The sequence below is a fragment of the Mesoplodon mirus genome (genome assembly GCF_964341445.2).
Source record: "Mesoplodon mirus genome assembly, chromosome: 17".
Lineage (NCBI taxonomy): Eukaryota > Metazoa > Chordata > Mammalia > Artiodactyla > Ziphiidae > Mesoplodon > Mesoplodon mirus.
The window spans coordinates 16,216,104-16,235,003 of NC_138993.1; the positions used below are offsets into that span (position 1 = coordinate 16,216,104).

General features: G+C 41.5%; 1 protein-coding gene across 1 annotated transcript in view; it reads left to right on the top strand.

Annotated features, from left to right (window-relative positions):
- The first annotated feature begins 7,190 nt into the window (after positions 1-7,190).
- Positions 7,191-18,900, top strand: part of INTS6 (integrator complex subunit 6) — a 93,710-nt gene continuing 82,000 nt past the window's right edge. Inside the window, exons 1-3 of the mRNA XM_082602059.1 lie at positions 7,191-7,824; positions 8,205-8,282; positions 9,091-9,240. Coding sequence (XP_082458185.1) covers positions 7,714-7,824; positions 8,205-8,282; positions 9,091-9,240 — 339 coding nt within the window. The 5' untranslated portion in view covers positions 7,191-7,713. The remainder of the gene's footprint in view (positions 7,825-8,204; positions 8,283-9,090; positions 9,241-18,900) is intronic.

Below are 18,900 nucleotides of genomic sequence, written 5' to 3' on the forward strand. Positions count from 1 at the left end.
GTAGAGTGAACATACCATATGCTTATCTTCTTTACTGCCTCCCTCCCCCACTAGAATATAAACTTCATAAGGACAGGCATTTTCCAACCTGTTTTATTCACTGCTAAATTTCTAGCTGCTGCACATACTAGAGATTCGATAAATATTTGTTGAACCAATGACTGAATAGACACCATTGGTTCTTATTAGAATTTATAGTTACCAGTAGTTTGATATTCACTTCACATGATGCAAGATGGATTTAATCTCACAATATCATGATTCTGCCTGCATCTCCTCAGTTCACCAAGTCCTATCAGTTCATGGAGTCTATCACCTCCATGTCTTTTATTTATTTATTTTTCTATAAACAGTATATCACCTCCATGCCTTTTATTTATTTATTTTTCTATAGATTATTTTTAAATTTTATTTTTACTTTTAAAAATTTATTTATTTACTTTTGGCTGCGTTGGGTCTTCGTTGCTGCGCGCGGGCTTTCTCTGGTGGCGGCTAGTGGGGGCTACTCTTTGTTGCGGTGTGCGGGTTTCTCATTGCAGTGGCTTCTCTTGTTGCGGAGCATAGGCTCTAGGCAAGTGGGCTTCAGTAGCTGTGGCACGTGGGCTCAGTAGTTGTGGTACATGGGCTTAGTTGCTCTGGGCGTGTGGGATCGTACCAGAACAGGGCTCGAACCCGTGTCCCCTGCATTGGCAGGTGGATTCTTAACCACCGCGCCACCAGAGAAGTCCCCATGTCTTTTATAACACCTGCCTTACCTTACTGTCCCTGTTGTCACATCCACAGTGATTCCTATTTGTTCCCTGAATTAAGGCAGAAATTACCTAATTTCCTTGCTTACTGTATTCCCATTCTAATCCATCTTCCCAATTGTTACTGAAGTTATCTTTCTAAAATAAGGTTTTGATTATATTATTCCCTTACCACAAAACTCTGTCTTCCTATCACCTAAAGATAAAATTCAAAAGTTCTTGCTTGGACACATGAAACCCTTGATGTGGTCCAGCCTCAACTCCTGCCACTCTTCCACACACATGTTCCAGCCCCATGGATTTCTGTCTGCTCAAATGTCACTTTGTGAGATTAGCTGCTGTAGCCTCAGTACTCACAGAGCTCTTTGTATATTCTAATGATGCTTATCTTAAAAGCCACAAGCACTAAATAGTATGTCCCCGATTTTTTTTTTTTAATGTTTGTTTATTTGGCTGCACCAGTCTTAGTTGCGGCATGAGGGATCTAGCTCCTTGACCAGGGATCGAACCCGGGCCCCCTGCATTGGGAGCGCGGAGTCTTAACCACTGGACCACCAGGGCAGTCCCAGCATCTCACTGATTTTAACATGTACATTGCTTTCTCGTTTAGCATCTGAAGAACTGGAATTCATCTTTCAGTCGTTGCACCTTACGATGCTGTCACCAGAAGGCCGTTGTGATGTAGCTGTCACAGCCTGTACATGCACAAACGTCATGGTTATTCTTGGTGGCACAATGAGGCAATTGCAAACCTTAGACATTTCAGTCAACTAACCGTTGAAAGAAAGGACATACATCCTGTTTGTGGCCTGGAAACCTTTCACTGACACCTTCTAGTTGGATCAAGAAAGCACCAGAATCAAAACTTGTGGAATGGAAGCCAATGGTTTAGAAGAAAATTCTGAAGACAATAGTAGAGTATTCTTTTAAAACATGTTGTATCACTAATGCTCCTGGTTGGTAGAATTCAGTACAGTATGGGAAGAGTCTAATTGATAAGAAAGCAATATGTCTTAATTTATTTACTTTTATTTTTAATTTTTTTTTTGGTAGGAATTTATTAATTAATTTATTTTTGCTGTGTTGGGTCTTCGTTTCTGTGCGAGGGCTTCTCCAGTTGTGGCAAGCGGGGGCCACTCCTCATCGTGGCGCGCGGGCCCCTCACTATCGCGGCCTCTCCTGTTGCGGAGCACAGGCTCCAGATGCGCAGGCTCAGTAGTTGTGGCCCACGGGCCCAGCTGCTCCGCGGCATGTGGGATCCTCCCAGACCAGGGCTCGAACCCGTGTCCCCTGCATTAGCAGGCAGACTTTCAACCACTGCGCCACCAGGGAAGCCCCTTTTAATTTTTTTGTTGCACCGTTCGGCTTGTGGGATCTTAGTTCCCCAAGAAGGGTCGAACCTCGGGCCCTGAAGTGAAAGCGCCCAGTCCTAACCACTGGACCGCCAGGGAATTCCCATGTTGTAGTTTAATTAGAAGCATTTTTTTTCTTTCAGTGCCCCAAAGTAATGGCATTTCTTAGAATCCGTGGTGTCTCAGAATTGATAAAATATGGTATCTTATCTTGCATTTTCAAAACAATCTTCTAAGACAGGTCTGGTTGTATCATGCCTGGGGTCTGCTGACATCATAAGAGTGTATTCTCACTATTTTTCTGTCTTCTTTCCATTAAACTATAAACTCTCTAGGGCTTACCATAGTGATAGGGTTTCAATAGTGCCTATCACATAGTAGGTGGGCTATTAATAGTTGTTTAAATAATTATGGCTATGTTCATGCTCCTTTGATAGAGAAACTGTTCCACTTTGGTTCTAATTCTCAATTTGGATATGTTCATTTTCAGTACTCATCTTGAATCGCCTAAGACTTCAACTATTACTGTGAAATGCTGCTCATTGGAAAGGTCTAATTTCTTGTTAATAGTAGTCCCTAGTAGCATTTTTTTCTGAGGATTGACATTATATAATTATATAATTGGTATTATATAATATTATAAATTAGGATGACCAAAATTAAATTTCCATATATATTATTTGAATACTTTCTGCTGCATAACTTCACATCTAATTTTTTATGCTTATTACTTCATTTTTTTTTGATGTTCTCGACCTCTCAACATGACTATTGTGATCTCAAAGAGTAAAACAGAGAGCTGAGGAAATGAATGGTAAGACAGCCAAAGGAAACTTTGTTAGGTTACGTGTGAGGCACACCAAGTTCATCTGATTATTCTTTTCAGATGGTACAACCAGACACCATAAGCCAAGTCATTGGCATGTAATTATTTTTAAACCGTGTTACCCTGCTTAGTTTAAAATAATTTAAAAGGGCTCTGGTTGGCTCCTACAAATGAATATAATTCATCAGTTCTTAATTGTTAGAATAGCTCCATTTCAACAATTTAGGCTATTGTTTAAGCCAGAGTCACCATTCTTTCAGAGGGTTTTGTATAATTAATTCATTCCCTTTTAAATCGGAGCCATAGCATTTGGGCAGCATTCCTTTAAAAACAGCAGCAAAGAGCATGTTTTCTCCCACATACTTCTTCCCACCAATGTCCTCCCAGAAAAGTCTTTTCTAATCCCTTAGACTGCAACAGCACAGGGCTTAGCACACCCTACTCCAACTAGTTTTCCCTCTAGCATTGCAAGAGTTCACTGTTTCTTCAGTTGAGTCTGATGAAATAGTTGGCTTGCATTTGGGGGCCATGTTTTAGAAAAATAAGCCTGCATATAACCAGAATCTTTCTGGAATCACATTCTAGAATCACAGAGATTGAGTGAAGAGATTCATGCTTCCCATCTTGTGCTTCCTGCAAGGCCGAAGCTCATTGAGGGGAACAGTGGGAGTCTCTGGCATTATTTTGTTTTCTTTTTCCTTTTTGTCAAACATAGTTGAATTCAAGCAATTTAAATATGCATGTGATGAAACTCCACTGTTATCTATATTGGTGTCACATTTATAGTTTTTTTCCCTTTTAGTTTGCAGATTTATTTTAGGAGTTTTAAGAAATGTAATAACTCTAAGGGTATGTGAATTTTTAAAGTTATTTACTGAGTGCTACTAGATGCTAGACACATATTCTTATACTTTAAGCATATAGCTCTTAATCAGCATTATTTAAGATTCACCTGAATAGCTTTTTAAAAAATGAGAGGTGGAGGGCCCATCCCAATTCTACTGTATCACTTTCCTCTGGGTTTGGGGATTTGGTACATTCATTATTATTTTTAAGCTCTATTGATAATGCTGATGTGCATCTCCTGGCCCAGAACCACTAATTTAAGCCATCACCAACTAATAGCTTAATTGCCAACCAGAGTCACTAAGAATAAACTTGGCCTATTTCACAATTTTGTCTAGGGACCACTCGTCAATGCTTCGTGCTTTTGGACTGCCTCTTGATTCGCTGCTTATGTATGTCCTGATTTTTTTCCTGTTCTGCCTTGGGGTCTTGCCTTCCAGCACTTCTGGGCCTCTGAACTGGTAACCTGGCCTTTGATCTCAGGTGCCACCACAAGCATAGGTTCTGGTTATATGCTCCAGGTTGGCTCCTTGCACTCGGCTCTCCTGATCTTTGCATCTAATCCTGGCTCTACCATACACCTCCACTTATGAGCCTAGTGCAACAATCTGCCAACTCCATGGATCCAGGGAAGAAAGACCATGGTGGCTCCGTTGGAAATGATTTCAAGTAACAGCAATAGGTAAGGTCATAATTTTTATTTATTTTTATTTTTTTCGGTACGTGGGCCTCTCACTGTTGTGGACTCTCCCGTTGCAGAGCACAGGCCCCGGACGTGCAGGCTCAGCGGCCATGGCTCACGGGCCCAGCAGCTCCGCGGCATGTGGGATCCTCCCGGACCAGGGCACGAACCCGTGTCCCCTGCATCGGCAGGCGGACTCTCAACCACTGCGCCACCAGGGAAGCCCGGTAAGTTCATTATTAATGCATGTTCATCTACCTCACTCATCTAGTTCGATTCCCTTCCAACACTGCTTTGTACTCAGCACCCTAACTAAAAACTCCAATTTATATGGAAAAAAAGTCTTAGCTTGGAATAAAGGCCCTCTACCATCCAGACCTGACCTACCTTTCTGGATCTTATACTGTTCTTCATGTACCTGGTGCTCCAGCCTAGATGAACTTGATTGTTCCCCAGGAAGCCATTGGCAATGCTGTGCTAACTTCCTTTCTTTACTACATTTTCAACGTCTAGAAGGAGTTTTCACCAGCAGCTTCTTTTCCTTTACCCACATACCCAAATCCTACCGATCTTTTAAAGCAGTGTTTCTTAAACCTGAGAAACGTAAAAGAAATTATGTTTCTAGCAAATACATTTTCTGAAAGGCAGGAGTCCACAGAGCACAGTTTGAAAGCACTGATAGAGAAATCTGAAGACCAACTCTAGGAAAATCTCTTTCAGTTGCAAATTATCACTTTGAAAGAAAAAATTTGTCTTTATAACTAATAAAACAATTTGTGTATTGTCATTAAAATGAAAACAAAAAATTTAAAGTATCAAAGAACTCTAATTCTTATCTCCAGGGTCTAGGATCCCAGTTTGAGAAACATTGCTTTAAGGCACCGCTTAAACTTACTGACCCTGGAAAATGTTCTTTCATTACCCTAGGGAAATAAAAATTTTCTCTTTTCTGAATTATTTAGTATCTAATCACTTTCTACTCTGTAGTAGCTAATAATATGTAGGCAATATTCTTCTAGAAAAACCACAAACTCTTTGAAGGCAGGGACAATATTTTAATCATTTTTTAACTCCACTGGTCCTCAGCAAATACTGGATGTAAGCTCGCTACTCCACTTTTAGTAGTCCAACTCTTAAAAGTATTTTACTCTTCTATGGCACATACAGAACACCATATTACTGAATAGCCCTACTATAAATTAACAAAAATTCAGAGGTTGTCTTAAATATTAGGAAAAGTCCGAGTTATAAAATTCAAAATTTAAAAAAGGTGCCACAAAACATGTCTGTTCTGTGTTAAGGGTAATAGGAACAACTTCTTTGAGTGACCAGTAGGCAAATAATTAAGAATTTCAGGATAAACAATCGAAATGCTAGGCTAATAGGAGAGGCCCTAGAAACCTCTACACAGTCTTATACGGGTCGTATGTCCCTAATTCAACTTGTATTTTAGGCAATGTCTTTAAGTTTTCAACTAGTATATTTGAGGCAACTTTTCCTCGGACATAATTTAGGAGAGGAATCATCATGCCATCAAGCCTGATGACTGGGGCTGGTTTTATCCGAGAACGTCTGCCTTCAGGCAGTATTTGGATCGAGTCCGAGACAGCAGGGTGCGAGGAAAGAGCACTGGCAGGGTTATGGAGAACCCATGCCATGTGTCACCTGGGCAAGCCAAGTCAGTTTGTTCATCTAAAAACAAGAGAAATGGACGCTGCTTTTCTAAGGCCCTTTTTAGCTCTGAGATTGATATTCTGTGGCCCTAAGTAAACATGGCTTGTGAGAGGTTATTTCTTTGGGTAGGACGGGTTATTTTTCCCCGAGTATAAAAAGGGCAATAAACTGTTTATCGATATTTGAGTCTTCCCCTGCTGCCCTTTTAGGGCTGAGTTCGGAAAAAAAAGGGTTTGTTCCCTTTCTGGTGGGTCCTCCAACGAGAGGGCTCCTGGCTAGGTCCAGCCCTCACCCTCGGTCGCTGCCCAAGGCCAAACGAGGGTGCGGGCGAGGATGGCCCCTCGTCCCCACTCCCCTACGGGAGCGGAGTGACTCGCGGAGGAGATTAGTCCCTGGTCATAAACAACCTCTCACTTCCCTTCCCCCGCCCCGGGCCCGCCCGCGCTGGGGCCGGCCCTCCGAGGCCCAAGGAACCTCCTCCGACGACCGCGGGCCCCGAGCCCTCCTCCGGAGGATGACCGCCGGCCTGCCCCGACTCCTAACCGGGCGTTGGATCACTCTACTCATCCCTCCTCGCTCGCCCATTGGGGAAGGGGTTCGCTACAGCGACCTCGAAACAGGAGCTGAGACCTGCCTCCATTTCCCTTTCTGCGACCCCTATCACCTCCAACAGCCAAGGAGAGGCCGACGGGCCTCACGCGCAGACTCACGGCCGTGGCCGCCCTGCGCGCGCCGACGCGGCCCCCGCCCCCATACCGCCGTCCTTCCGCGGGCTGTCCCCGCCCCTTCCCGGAGCCCGCCTCCGCGTCTGCCGGCCCGCCTGCTCGCCCCTCGCGCTCGCTCTCGCGCGCACCCGGCGCTCCGCCTCCGCGCGTGCTCCATAACTGTTCCCGGAGCCAGCCTCCAAGCTTCCCCCGCCCCTGAGCTGTTTGAATATGCTAATAAGAGGCCAGGGACCAGCCAGTAGATTAGCGGGGCGGTGCATCACATGGCTAGAGGACGTGTCAGGAGGCGGAGCCTCTGCAGCCCCTGCCCGAGTTAAAACCGGAGTGTGAGAGAGAAAAGCGCTTCAGTAGCGAGAGGGGCTGAGAAAGTGGTGACACCGCCGGGGTGCGGAGGGAGTCCCTGAAACTTCTCCCAACAGCCCCAGGGCCAATCTCCCCTCAGCCCACTCCCCTCTTCGCCAGCTCCCAGGTCCCCACTCCCTGCACCGGGGGTGGGGTTGGGAGCCAGGCCCGTCTCCCGCTGGGACACACACAGGGGCCGGGAGCGGGGACGGGACCCCCGAGGCGGGGGGGACGGACCGACAGACAGACGGCCGGGCGCCCGCCCCAGCGGGCAGGCAGGCAGGAGGAGGCGGAGGCGGGGGTACGACTGGGAGGACTGGGTCTGGGGAGTTTCCTCTCAACTATCGGGGGAGAAACTCCCCGCAGCCGGAGGAAAGACCCAGACCGTGTTTTCCTCCCGGGGGCCGCGCTCCCCCGCCCCGCGTAGCGGCGGTCGCCGCCGCCGCCACCGGCGCCTCCACCTCTACCATCTCCTCTTTCTCCACCACCTCGGGCCCCGGTGTCCCCGGCCAGCACTATGCCCATCTTACTGTTCCTGATAGACACGTCTGCCTCTATGAACCAGCGCAGCCATCTGGGCACCACCTACCTGGACACGGCCAAAGGCGCGGTAGAGACCTTCATGAAGGTACCGACTGACCGAGCCCGGGCGGCGACCCCGGTCCGGCGGCCCACGGGCGGCACGGGTGGGGGGAGGGCGGCCGGGGGTGGCGAGGCGGAGGTGTCGGGGACCTGACTGCGGGAGCTGCCGGGCTCGGGGACCCCCTCCCCCACCGCGCGGGCGGGCGGGCGGGCGGGCGCTGCAAGCCGGGCTCGGCCCGGGCCAGGGCTGCGGCCCCGGGCGGTGTGCGGGGGCCGATCTGTGTGTGGGGGGCGGCTGCGGCATGTGCGGTACTGTGGGGGGCGGCGGGGCCGCTGGGCTCCCCTTCTCCGCCTGGTAACCTCGCCTCTGTGCTTCCCTCTCGCCCGCCCTGTTCCTCCTCCCGTCCCCCACCCGCTCTCCCGCAGCTCCGTGCCCGGGACCCTGCCAGCAGAGGAGACAGGTATATGCTGGTCACTTTCGAAGAGCCGCCCTATGCTATCAAGGTAACAGCCCTCGCCCTCCCCCTTCCCTTCCCTTCCCTGTTCCTTCCTCTCTCACCCTCCCCGCCCCCCCATTCACCCTTCATTATGCTCCCCTCCCCCACCCGCTGTGCTCCAGGCGCTGAGGTCTTTTCCCCTGCGGGCTCCCACCCCCTCCCCCGCTACGGAGCGTCCTGGCGCGGCGCGGAGTCGCCGGGCCACCGCCGTCCCCTCCCCAGCCCGGCCCGGCGGCGGCGGCGGCGGCGGCGGCGGCGGCGGCGCTGCGATCAACATGGCCGACATTTCCCCTCCGCGGCGTGAGCGGCAGCAATGAACTGTGGGGGATATTTATTCAAGTTAGCCCGAGTGACAGCCGGGCCCGGCAGCGCCGAGCCTGGGTCTGCATTAAAGGGGAACCGGCCCGAGGCCGGGGCGGGGGTGGGGGGGCCGCGGGGCTGGGGCTGCGGAGTCTCCCCGAGAGGGCCGCGGGCCGGTGGGACAGCGCGCTAGGTGAACTTCTCAAGTCCCGCTCACTTCTGCTTTCCACCAGTATCTCTGCATCCCCGAATTCTGGGTATGAGGCTGGGGAGTACGCTTCCCGGGGAAGTTATAAAGTACGAAGGTTGGTAGCTACCGAAAGCTGTAGAGCCAGCAGGTTTATTCTGGGCCTCCTTTGGAAGAGAGTTTCCTCAGCAGTGATGCGTTATTGACACGTTACTCAAAACCGTGCAGCAAAGTGAAGCAGCTCCTTGGTGAACGGCAGATTGTAACGGCCGTCCGTGTGCACATGGCTTTGAAAGATGAAAAAAAATTCTTACGTTTTTCTTTTCAGGCCGGATGGAAAGAAAACCATGCAACGTTTATGAATGAACTGAAAAACCTTCAGGCTGAAGGACTTACGACTCTTGGCCAATCCCTAAGGACAGCTTTTGATTTATTAAATTTAAATAGATTAGTAACTGGCATAGACAACTATGGGCAGGTAGGTTGACTATTAAGGTGGAAAAACAGTTGATTTTTCTTTTTGTGGAAAAACAGTCCAGTCCCGAAACTGTATAACGTGAAATACAAGTGTAAAACATTTCAGATTAAAATCCAGTATGCACATAATACAAAAGTGAAACAATGACCACACTGTATATGGTTTTATAACCCTCATTTTTTTTTCTTAAAATGTATTTGTGTTCAGAATTCGAATCTGAATTCTTTGCTATGAAGTTGACATAAATTTAGTTTTAATCCCTTAAAGTTCACTCAGGAAATAAATGGGAAAACCTCCTGCCTCACCACACGCAGTTTCTCTGGTAGTCTGTCCACAGGCAATTGTGCAACTCTTGCAATGACTGACAGACACTAGTTGATTAGTGGTCTTAAAATGTTAGAGGAAATTACTCTATTTGTCGTATCAGGGTTTAATTTAACCATATTGTATAGCTCTGAAAGGTAAGAAGGTTTTCATTGTAGTGCACTAACTGGCTGAGTACATTAAGATTTCTCAGCTTTTGAGGTGTGTCCAGTAAGGCACTATGCAGGAAGAATTCTGAAGCCATTCTTGAATTAAATGGCAGGTCCAGAGTTTTGTTTTTAAACTCCAAACCCTTGGAAAAGAGGCTGTTTGAAAATATGAAAGAACTCTTCCTTTCTCACTTAACTCTCCCAGTTCCTCTATTGCACTTGCTGTTATCTCTTTGAAGATGAGACAAGACCATTAAATCACATGATGGTTTATTATGGGATAATGCAAGGTGGTCCATTATAACACTTTGAGATAAATGGCCTGGGAAGTAAAAGATACTGAAGAATATGTAATGTTACACATAACAAAGGAATATTAAATCCAAGGAGTTCAGTTCCTATGTTGTTGTGCAAAGCACTATTACCACAGTGATACTTTTAGGCACACATTTTGTTCTTGTCCCCAAGTTCCATGAGCCACAGTTTTCAGGAGTTTCACAAATTTCAGGGAAATTCTTCCCACAACTACAGCTTTTGGTTTCTTTATATAGAAAGAAGCAGAATTGTTCGCTTGTTTTAGAAATGTTTATGCTTTACTTTTTAAGGTTAACTTTTCAGTGCCTGAACATCTTTGGCTTTGGAAATGGTTGAATGTAGTTTTGTTGCATTTAAAGTATATGTTGCAACTTGGAGTCACTTTGTTTCTATCTTTATGGAATTATGGAATTGCACTTCATGTATTTTCTCACACATTAATCTTTTTCTGTTTCCCCTTTCATGCTGCTTTATTTTTCAGCTTTTAGTAAGTTGGGCAGATTTGCCATGAACTTTTCAGTTTGTTTCTTTAAACTAATGGATTTATTTCCCTTTCATTTTCCTTTGTTATCTGTAGCGCTGTGCAGTCTTATTGCTTAAGGTTTTGATCTAAACTTTGAGTTCGAAGACAGATATGAAACTTGCCATTATTCAGTTATCCTTATTTCCTTATTATTGGATATACTAACTGTTATTATTTGGTTGTCAGGTTGTCAGTGTATAGCAGAACTACTAATTTCCTGATCTTCTGCATCACATTTCATAAGTGGGAAAGGCATTTAGACACGTTTACCTTCTACCTCCTATTAAAAATATTTCTTAGGTGTTTCCTTAGAAAAAACTGATTGTCGTGGAGAGGCTGAGGACGTTTGTAATTTAAACCCGTATTTTCCTTTTCCAAGTTGCCATCTTCCACCAGAGGATGCTTAAGTTCTTGTCTATAAAGCTCACAGAAAGTTTGAGGTTGAAGGTGGTCCTGCTGTGCTCTTACCACTTTGACCAAGAGAAGAGCCTGGAGATAGCATGTTTTTGTATGTTAAGATTTATTAATTCAACAGGGGGGAGAGATTATGCCTTTCAGTTATTTTGATGAATAAGCAAGGATGCAAGGAGTAATATCCTGAATTAGCACATGAAAATGATACTAGCATTAAAAGAACTAAGGAAGCCACAATTTTCCAAATGAAAATGACAATGATTGAGTCTAATGATTATGAGTCTCATGATTAATTAGAAGAAAACATCTTCCCAGAAGAAATTTTTCATCATAAGATTTTTTCTTGCTGATTTAAATATACATTTTGTATTCAAAAAAAGGATAAATTATCAAGAATTTTGGATGTCTCAGATATTTCATATTGAATATAGTTCATGTATTTTCTTCGTAAGGTTGTCTGCCTATTTTTTGTGGAGTACCAGTGTTCTGTAACCTCAGTGTTTCTCTTGTAAATACTTCCCGTTTCATGCTCTATATTAGGATCTTCGGAGCCCACAGTACTAAATGCTTGTATATAATCTCAGTAGTTGAAGGAAATGAGAAAAGGTGAGCTAGATGAAAGGGCCTATTGATTTTATAGAACATCTAAAAACCTTTATATGTTTCTGAATAATTTTTCTTAAACACTTAAATGGGGTTTATATATATATGTATCTGTATATTTATATAGATATTTCCACACATGTTCCCACCACCCACATACATGCACATATGTGGTTTCCATAATCAATTCCAAGAGTATTTTTAATATCTATCTATATTGCATAAGTTGGCATACCTACAAATAAAACATCTTTGAGATATTAGCTAGGATACTAAGAGAACTTGCAGGGCATCAGTAAGGTTAAAGTAGCTGAGAAAAAAATGATTCTTGGTGAATGTTTTCTCAAGCACTTTGGATATCTCACTAACAAGTTCCTTGCATATAGAAGTCCTTATAAATATTTAATTTTGATAATCAGTACCATTTGCTGATACTCCTACAATCATGGAACAATGTGTAGTCAATCTTTTCTTTATAAATTATAGTAACAACGTATTAAATTGCTTATCCTTGCAGCCAAATTTGATAGATTTTTTTTCCCACATGTATTCACCAGAGCTTCAAATAATGCTGATCTTTTGAGAGCCACTGAAAATTTGAACCTGCCTTAATATCTAAACTTTGGACATGTATAAAGTTTTAGAGGTCTGATTAAAGTTGCCTGTGTAGATTGGTTTATTTTTCATACTTTTCCAAATTGTTATATTTTCTGTCAATGTTTTCAACATTGTTTATTATTATTATTTTTAAAGTTAGGTTCCAGTTAGGTTTAGATGCTAAATATTACTCTTGCCTGCAGTTCATCATTTTTGTCACTGGACTGATTCCACATTCCTACTACTGAATGTACTAGTACTGATTCAGTTGGTCTAGGACTTAGAATAGTACCTGACCTACTACTGTATGCCTTTGGTGAAGACAATCCTTGAGTAATACCATAAAAGGAAGTATAATATGTGTTTAATTTTTTGAGGGTTTTCTATTCCAAGTGTTTACCTCATTGAAAAATGGTGGCTTTTAGACACCATCAAATTGAATGAATCTTAGGGAGAATAATGTTAGCCAGTTTTATTGTTCAGCATAAAGAGCTATTTGTGAACTTAGCAGATAATTCAGGTAGATTTCTAATAATACTGCTTTTTTCCCTTTACCAAAGCAGCAGTACCCATTTAGTTCTCAGGTAGTACATAATAAAGGCTTCTCTTTTAATGTTGGTAGGTGAAGTAATGAAAACTTGATTCCCATTTGGGTTTTTGGTTTCCTTTAGGCTATCAAGAAATATGTAAACAATAGTTTGGTATTTATTGACCTATAGGTATCTTTTCAAAAGAAAGTAGATTATTATACTTGAACATTCTGTGCTGAATATGAACTGGAGACATTTTTTAAGTCTCTGAACTTTTTCTTCTAATTTTTAAATTGTGGTAAAAAACACATAACATCAAATTTACCATCCTAACCATTTTTAAGTGTACAGTTCAGTAGTGTTAAGTATATTCACATTATTGTGCAACCAGTTTCCAGAACATTTTCATCTTTCAAAACTGAAAGTCCTTTCAAAACAATAACTCCTCGTTTCCCCCCTAACCCCAGCCCCTGGCAATCAAAGAACGGCACCATTCTACTTTCTGTTTCTATGAATTTGACTACTCTAGAGATGCCACCTATAAATGGAATCATACAGTATTTGTCTTTTTGTGACTGGCTTATTTTACTTAGCATAAAGTCCTCAAGGTTCATACATGTAGCATGTGTTGGGATTTCATTTCTTTTTATGGCTAAATAATATTCCATTGTATGTGTATACCACATTTAAAAAATTTTTTTGTATATACCACATTTTGCCTACCCATTAATCTGTTGATGACCACGTTGGTTGCTTCCATCTCTTAGCTGTTGTGAATACTGCTGCTGTGAACATGGGGTAAATGTCTCTTGAGATCCTGCTTTCAGTTTTTTTGGATATATACCCTGAAGTGGAATTGCTAGATTGTATGGTAATTCTATTGAAAAAAATTTAAGGAAATGCCATATTGTTCTCCATAAAGTTTGCACTATTTTATATTCCCACCAATAATACACAAGAATTTCAATTTCTCCACATCCTTGATAACACTATTTTCCTTTTTTCTAATATTAGCCATCTTAATGGATTTGAAGTGATATCTCATTGGTTTATTTGCATTTACCTAGTTATTATTTATATTGTACATCTCTTCATATGCTGGGTGGACTTTTGTATACTGGCTTTGGAGAAATGTCTGTTCAAGCCCTTTGCTTATTTTTTAATTGCTATTTTTTTCCATTGTTGGTAGGAGTTCTTTAAATATTCTGGATATTAACCCCTTATCAGATGTGCAATTTGCAGATTTTTTTCCCATTCCATGGTCTGCCTTTTCACTCTGTTGATTGTCCTCTTAACAGAAGTGTAAATTTTTGATGTATTCCAATATATCTATTTTTTATTTTGCTGCCTTTGCTTTTAGTGTTATATCCAAGAAATCATTGCCAAATCCTATGTATTGACGCTTTCCCTCTATATTTTCTTTCAGGAGTTTTAGTTTTATGTCTTACATTTACGTCTTTAATCCATTTTGAGTTAATTTTGGTATGTGGTGTAGAATGAAGTAAGCTTCATTCTTTTGCATGTGGACATCCAGTATTTCCAACACCATTTGTTGAAGAGACTGTCCTTTTCCCTTTGAAAGGTCTTGGCGAGCTCCTGAAATTAAGTCTCCTGAAATTATTTTCAGTAATTATTGATGGATAGGGGACTCTATAGTCAAACTTGCTTAAATGTTTTTTCTCCATCTTTAATTGTGTAAAAGAAGAGCAATGCCTAGGAATGTGAAAATTGGATTCCAATTCTGACCTTGACATTGAATTACTATGACACATTGGGCAGTCACTTTACTGCCCTGTGCCTCTGCTTCTTCGTTTCCCAAATTGCCAGTAATGAAGCCATTTATACCCTTAGAGAGTCGATGAGAGTCTGAAATGGGATGGTATATTAAAATGTAATTTAAAAATTATGAAGTGCTCAGTAGACACAAAGCATACTTTTTCTCCCCTCCATAGATTATTCACCTCTGGTTTTCTCTTATTTTTCACCTTTGAATTTGAAATCAGTTATAAAAATCTGGTGATATTTAAAGCTGATTTTTATTACATGCTTTGAAATCTGTTAGTAGCATATTAAGTATATATATTTTTTTCCCAGGGTGGGGCTTTATATTGCTCCCTGGGGAAGCAGTGTGAAAGGTCAATATAACCTGACCTAAGTTGTCTTAATGGCAGTTGATAAGCATGGGATAAAGTACAAGGATGGTATTTAAAAAAAAATGTTAAACGAAAACTGGATGAATATCAATTAGCAGATAAGTCAGAAAGTCATTCTTTCATAGGAATACAAGTTAGAAAAGGAACCCTTAGATGACAAAAGCACATGTTTTAGGATTCTTTCAAATAGGGAGCTCCCCCTAATGCGTTTAACATGAGATTTACACAAGTTTGATATGCAAGGAACTTTTGAGGAGCACATCTATTAGGTAGATCAAGGGATGTTTTAATAAGAAGGTTTTACTGAGCTCAAAGTAGTATAACATGGCTATGATTTATTTCCTATTGAGCATTAATTTATTATTTATTTGTTTATTTTTACATCTTTATTGGAGTATAATTGCTTTACAATGGTGTGTTAGTTTCTGCTTTATAACAAAGTGAATCAGCTATATGTATACATATATCCCCATATCTCCTCCCTCCTGCGTCTCCCTCCCACCCTCCCTATCCCACCCCTCTTAGGTGGTCACATAGCACTGAGCTCATCTCCCTTGTGCTATGCAGCTGCTTCCCACTAGCTATCTATTTTACATTTGGTAGTGTATATAGGTCCATGCCACTCTCTCACTTCGTCCCAGCTTACCCTCCCCCCGCCCTTGTCCTCAAGTCCATTCTCTATGTCTGTGTGTTTATTATTCATGTCCTGCCCCTAGGTTCTTCAGGACCTTTTTTTGAGGGGGGATTCCATATATGTTGCCATCTCTTTCTGACTTACTTCACTCTGTATGACAGACTCTAGGTCCATCCACCTCACTACAGATAACTCAGTTTCATTTCTTTTTATGGCTGAGTAATATTCCATTGTATATATGTGCCACATCTTTATCCATTCATCTGTTGATGGACACTTAGGTTGCTTCCATGTCCTGGCTATTGTAAATAGAGCTGCAGTGAACATTGTGTTACATGACTCTTGAATTATGGTTTTCTCAGGGTATATGCCCAGTAGTGGGATTGCTGGGTTGTATGGTAGTTCTACTTTTAGTTTTTTAAGGAACCTTCCACACTGTTCTCCATAGTGGCTGTATCAATTTACATTCCCACCAGCAGTGCAAGGGGGTTTCCTTTTCTTCACACCCTCTCTAGCATTTATTGTTAGTAGGTTTTTTGGTGATGGCCATTCTGACTGGTGTGAGGTGATACCTCATAGTAGTTTTGACTTGCATTTCTCTAATGATTAGTGATGTTGAGCCTTCTTTCCTGTGTTTGTTGGCAATCTATATCTTCTTTGGAGAAATGTCTATATAGGTCTTCTGCCCGTTTTTAGATTGGGTTTGTTTTTTTGATATTGAGCTGCATGAGCTGCTTGTAAATTTTGGAGATTAATCCTTTGTCAGTTGCTTCATCTGCAAATATTTTCTCACATTCTGAGGGTTGTCTTTTCGTCTTGTTTATGTTTTCCTTTGCTGTGCAAAAGCTTTGAAGTTTCATTAGGTCCCATTTGTTTATTTTTATTTTTATTTCCATTTCTCTAGGAGGTGGGTCAAAAAGGATCTTGCTGTGATTTGTGTCATAGAGTGTTCTGCCTATGTTTTCCTCTAAGAGTTTTATAGTGTCTGGCCTTACATTTAGATCTTTAATCCATTTTGAGTTTATTTTTGTGTATGATGTTAGGGAGTGTTCTAACTTCATTCTTTTACATGTAGCTGTCCAGTTTTCCCAGCATCACTTTGAAGAGGCTCTCTTTTCTCCATTGTATTATTCTTGCCTCCTTTATCAAAAATAAGGTGATCATATGTGTGTGGATTTATCTCTGGGCTTTCTATCCTGTTCCATTGATCTATCTTTCTGTTTTTGTGCCAGTACCATACTGTCTTGATTACTGTAGCTCTGTCTGAAGTCAGGGAGTCTGATTCCTCCAGCTCCATTTTTCTTTCTCAAGATTGCTTTGACTATTTGAGGTTTTTTGTGTTTCCATACACATTGTACAAGTTTTTGTTCTAGTTCTGTGAAAAATGCCATTGGTTATTGATAGGGATTGCATTGAATCTGTAGATTGCTTTGGGTAGTATAGTCATTTTCGCAGTGTTGATTCTTCCAATCCAGTAACATGGTATATCTCTTCATCTGTTTGTATCATCTTTAATTTCTTTCATCAGTTTCTTATAGTTTTTTTCGTAGAGGTCTTTTGTCTCCTTAGGTAGGTTTATTCCTAGGTATTTTATTGTTTTTTGTTGCAGTGGTGAATGGGAGTGTTTCCTTAATTTCTCTTTCAGGTTTTTCATCATTAGTGTATAGGAATGCAGGCGATTTCTGTGCATTAATTTTGTATCCTGCTACTCTACCTGATTCATTGATTAGCTCTAGTAGTTTTCTGGTAGCATCTTTAGGATTCTCTATGTATAGTGTCATGTCATCTGTGAGCATTAGTTTTTTTTGTTTGTTTGTTTGTTTTTTTTTTTTTTTTTTTGCTGTACACGGGCCTCTCACTGTTGTGGCCTCTCCCGTTGCGGAGCACAGGCTCCGGACGCACAGGCTCAGCGGCCATGGCTCACGGGACCAGCCGCTCCGCGGCATATGGGATTCTCCCAGACCGGGGCACGAACCCATATCCCCTGCATCGGCAGGCGGACTCTCAACCACTGCGCCACCAGGGAGGCCCGAGCATTAGTTTTAAAGATGGTAATTTAAATGACAAATTTCAAGACCCAGGTTTTATTTTCTTTGAAAATACTTGCTATAATTTATCTTCATAATTTTATACTCTAAATCTGTTTTCTAAAGGATCAAAAAACCACCCTGGTGTGTTTTTTTAAAAAGAGAATGAAAAAGAATATCCTAAAGACATCAATTGCATTCTTAATTAGAAATTATTGAAAATAAATCAGAAGTACAAAAGGTAAATAATACGTTCCATTTCTTCAAAGAAATTTGTATTTTCCCTTTATGCAGAAGAATGTCAATAATTATGTGTATTAAACTGTACAGCTGAAAATTTAAAAGCCAGGAACAAATATTTGAATGAAAGAATTTCACTTATTCAGTTATTTTCAATTGATTTAAGGTCATTTATGGTCAGAATTAGCTAAAAGTATTGTTCAGCCATGTTTGTGTTATGGATTTCTCCAAGGAGATCATATAATATTTTATAACTTGAAATTTTCCTAAATATTTAAAATTATTTTTAGTCATCATAATCCTTCACTCAAATTTATACTCTTATAAGTAAAATCGTCTTGGTGCGTTTCTTTTCTTTGGTCAGTGTTCACGTATACCAGCCCTGTTTTCTTTCATTTCATTTTATTTTATTTTTTAATTCTTATTTTGTTTTTGTTTTTTTGACCGAGGCACTCGGCTTGCAGGATATTAGTTTCCCGACCAGAGACTGAACCCAGGCCCTTGGCAGTGAAAGCGCAGAGTCCTAACCACTGAACTGCCAGGGAATTCCGTGTTTTCTTTCATTTTAAATAAGTAATTTATTTATACAAACTTAATTTTCGTTTAGCCCTATTATTAATCTGTTTAATTTAAGCATGGTCCCAAACCATAAAGTACTGAGTTTTTTGGGTTTTGTTTTTGTTTGTCTTTATTCCCCTGATCTCTCTTATTTCCCCCCAACCTTTTCTGTTGAGATATACCTTAAATACACATATTCTAATTATGAAGCTTAGTAAATTTTTAAATACACTCTTGGAAAAAAAAATTGAACTTTTTGCATCTACTGACAGAACTTTTCAGTAGACCTTCTGTAAATATTACTATGGTTATTGTTTTCCAGGGCTTTATAATTGAAAGTGATGTTAGATTCCATCTTCCTCATTGTATTAATGTAGAAAGTAAGGCCCTTCAGAAAAGTTAAAATGCTGAATTTCTTCACATTATGAAAAATTTCAAAAGAGAGCAATTGGTTATGAAACAAGTCATGCAGATTTTATTAGTAATTTGTATTTTATTTAAGAGCAAATTTTATTGGAAGGTATAGCCAGTAGGTCTGAGTCCCTCTGGGGGGGGGTGTATCAGTAGCTCTCCAATGAAGTGTGCGTCCTTTC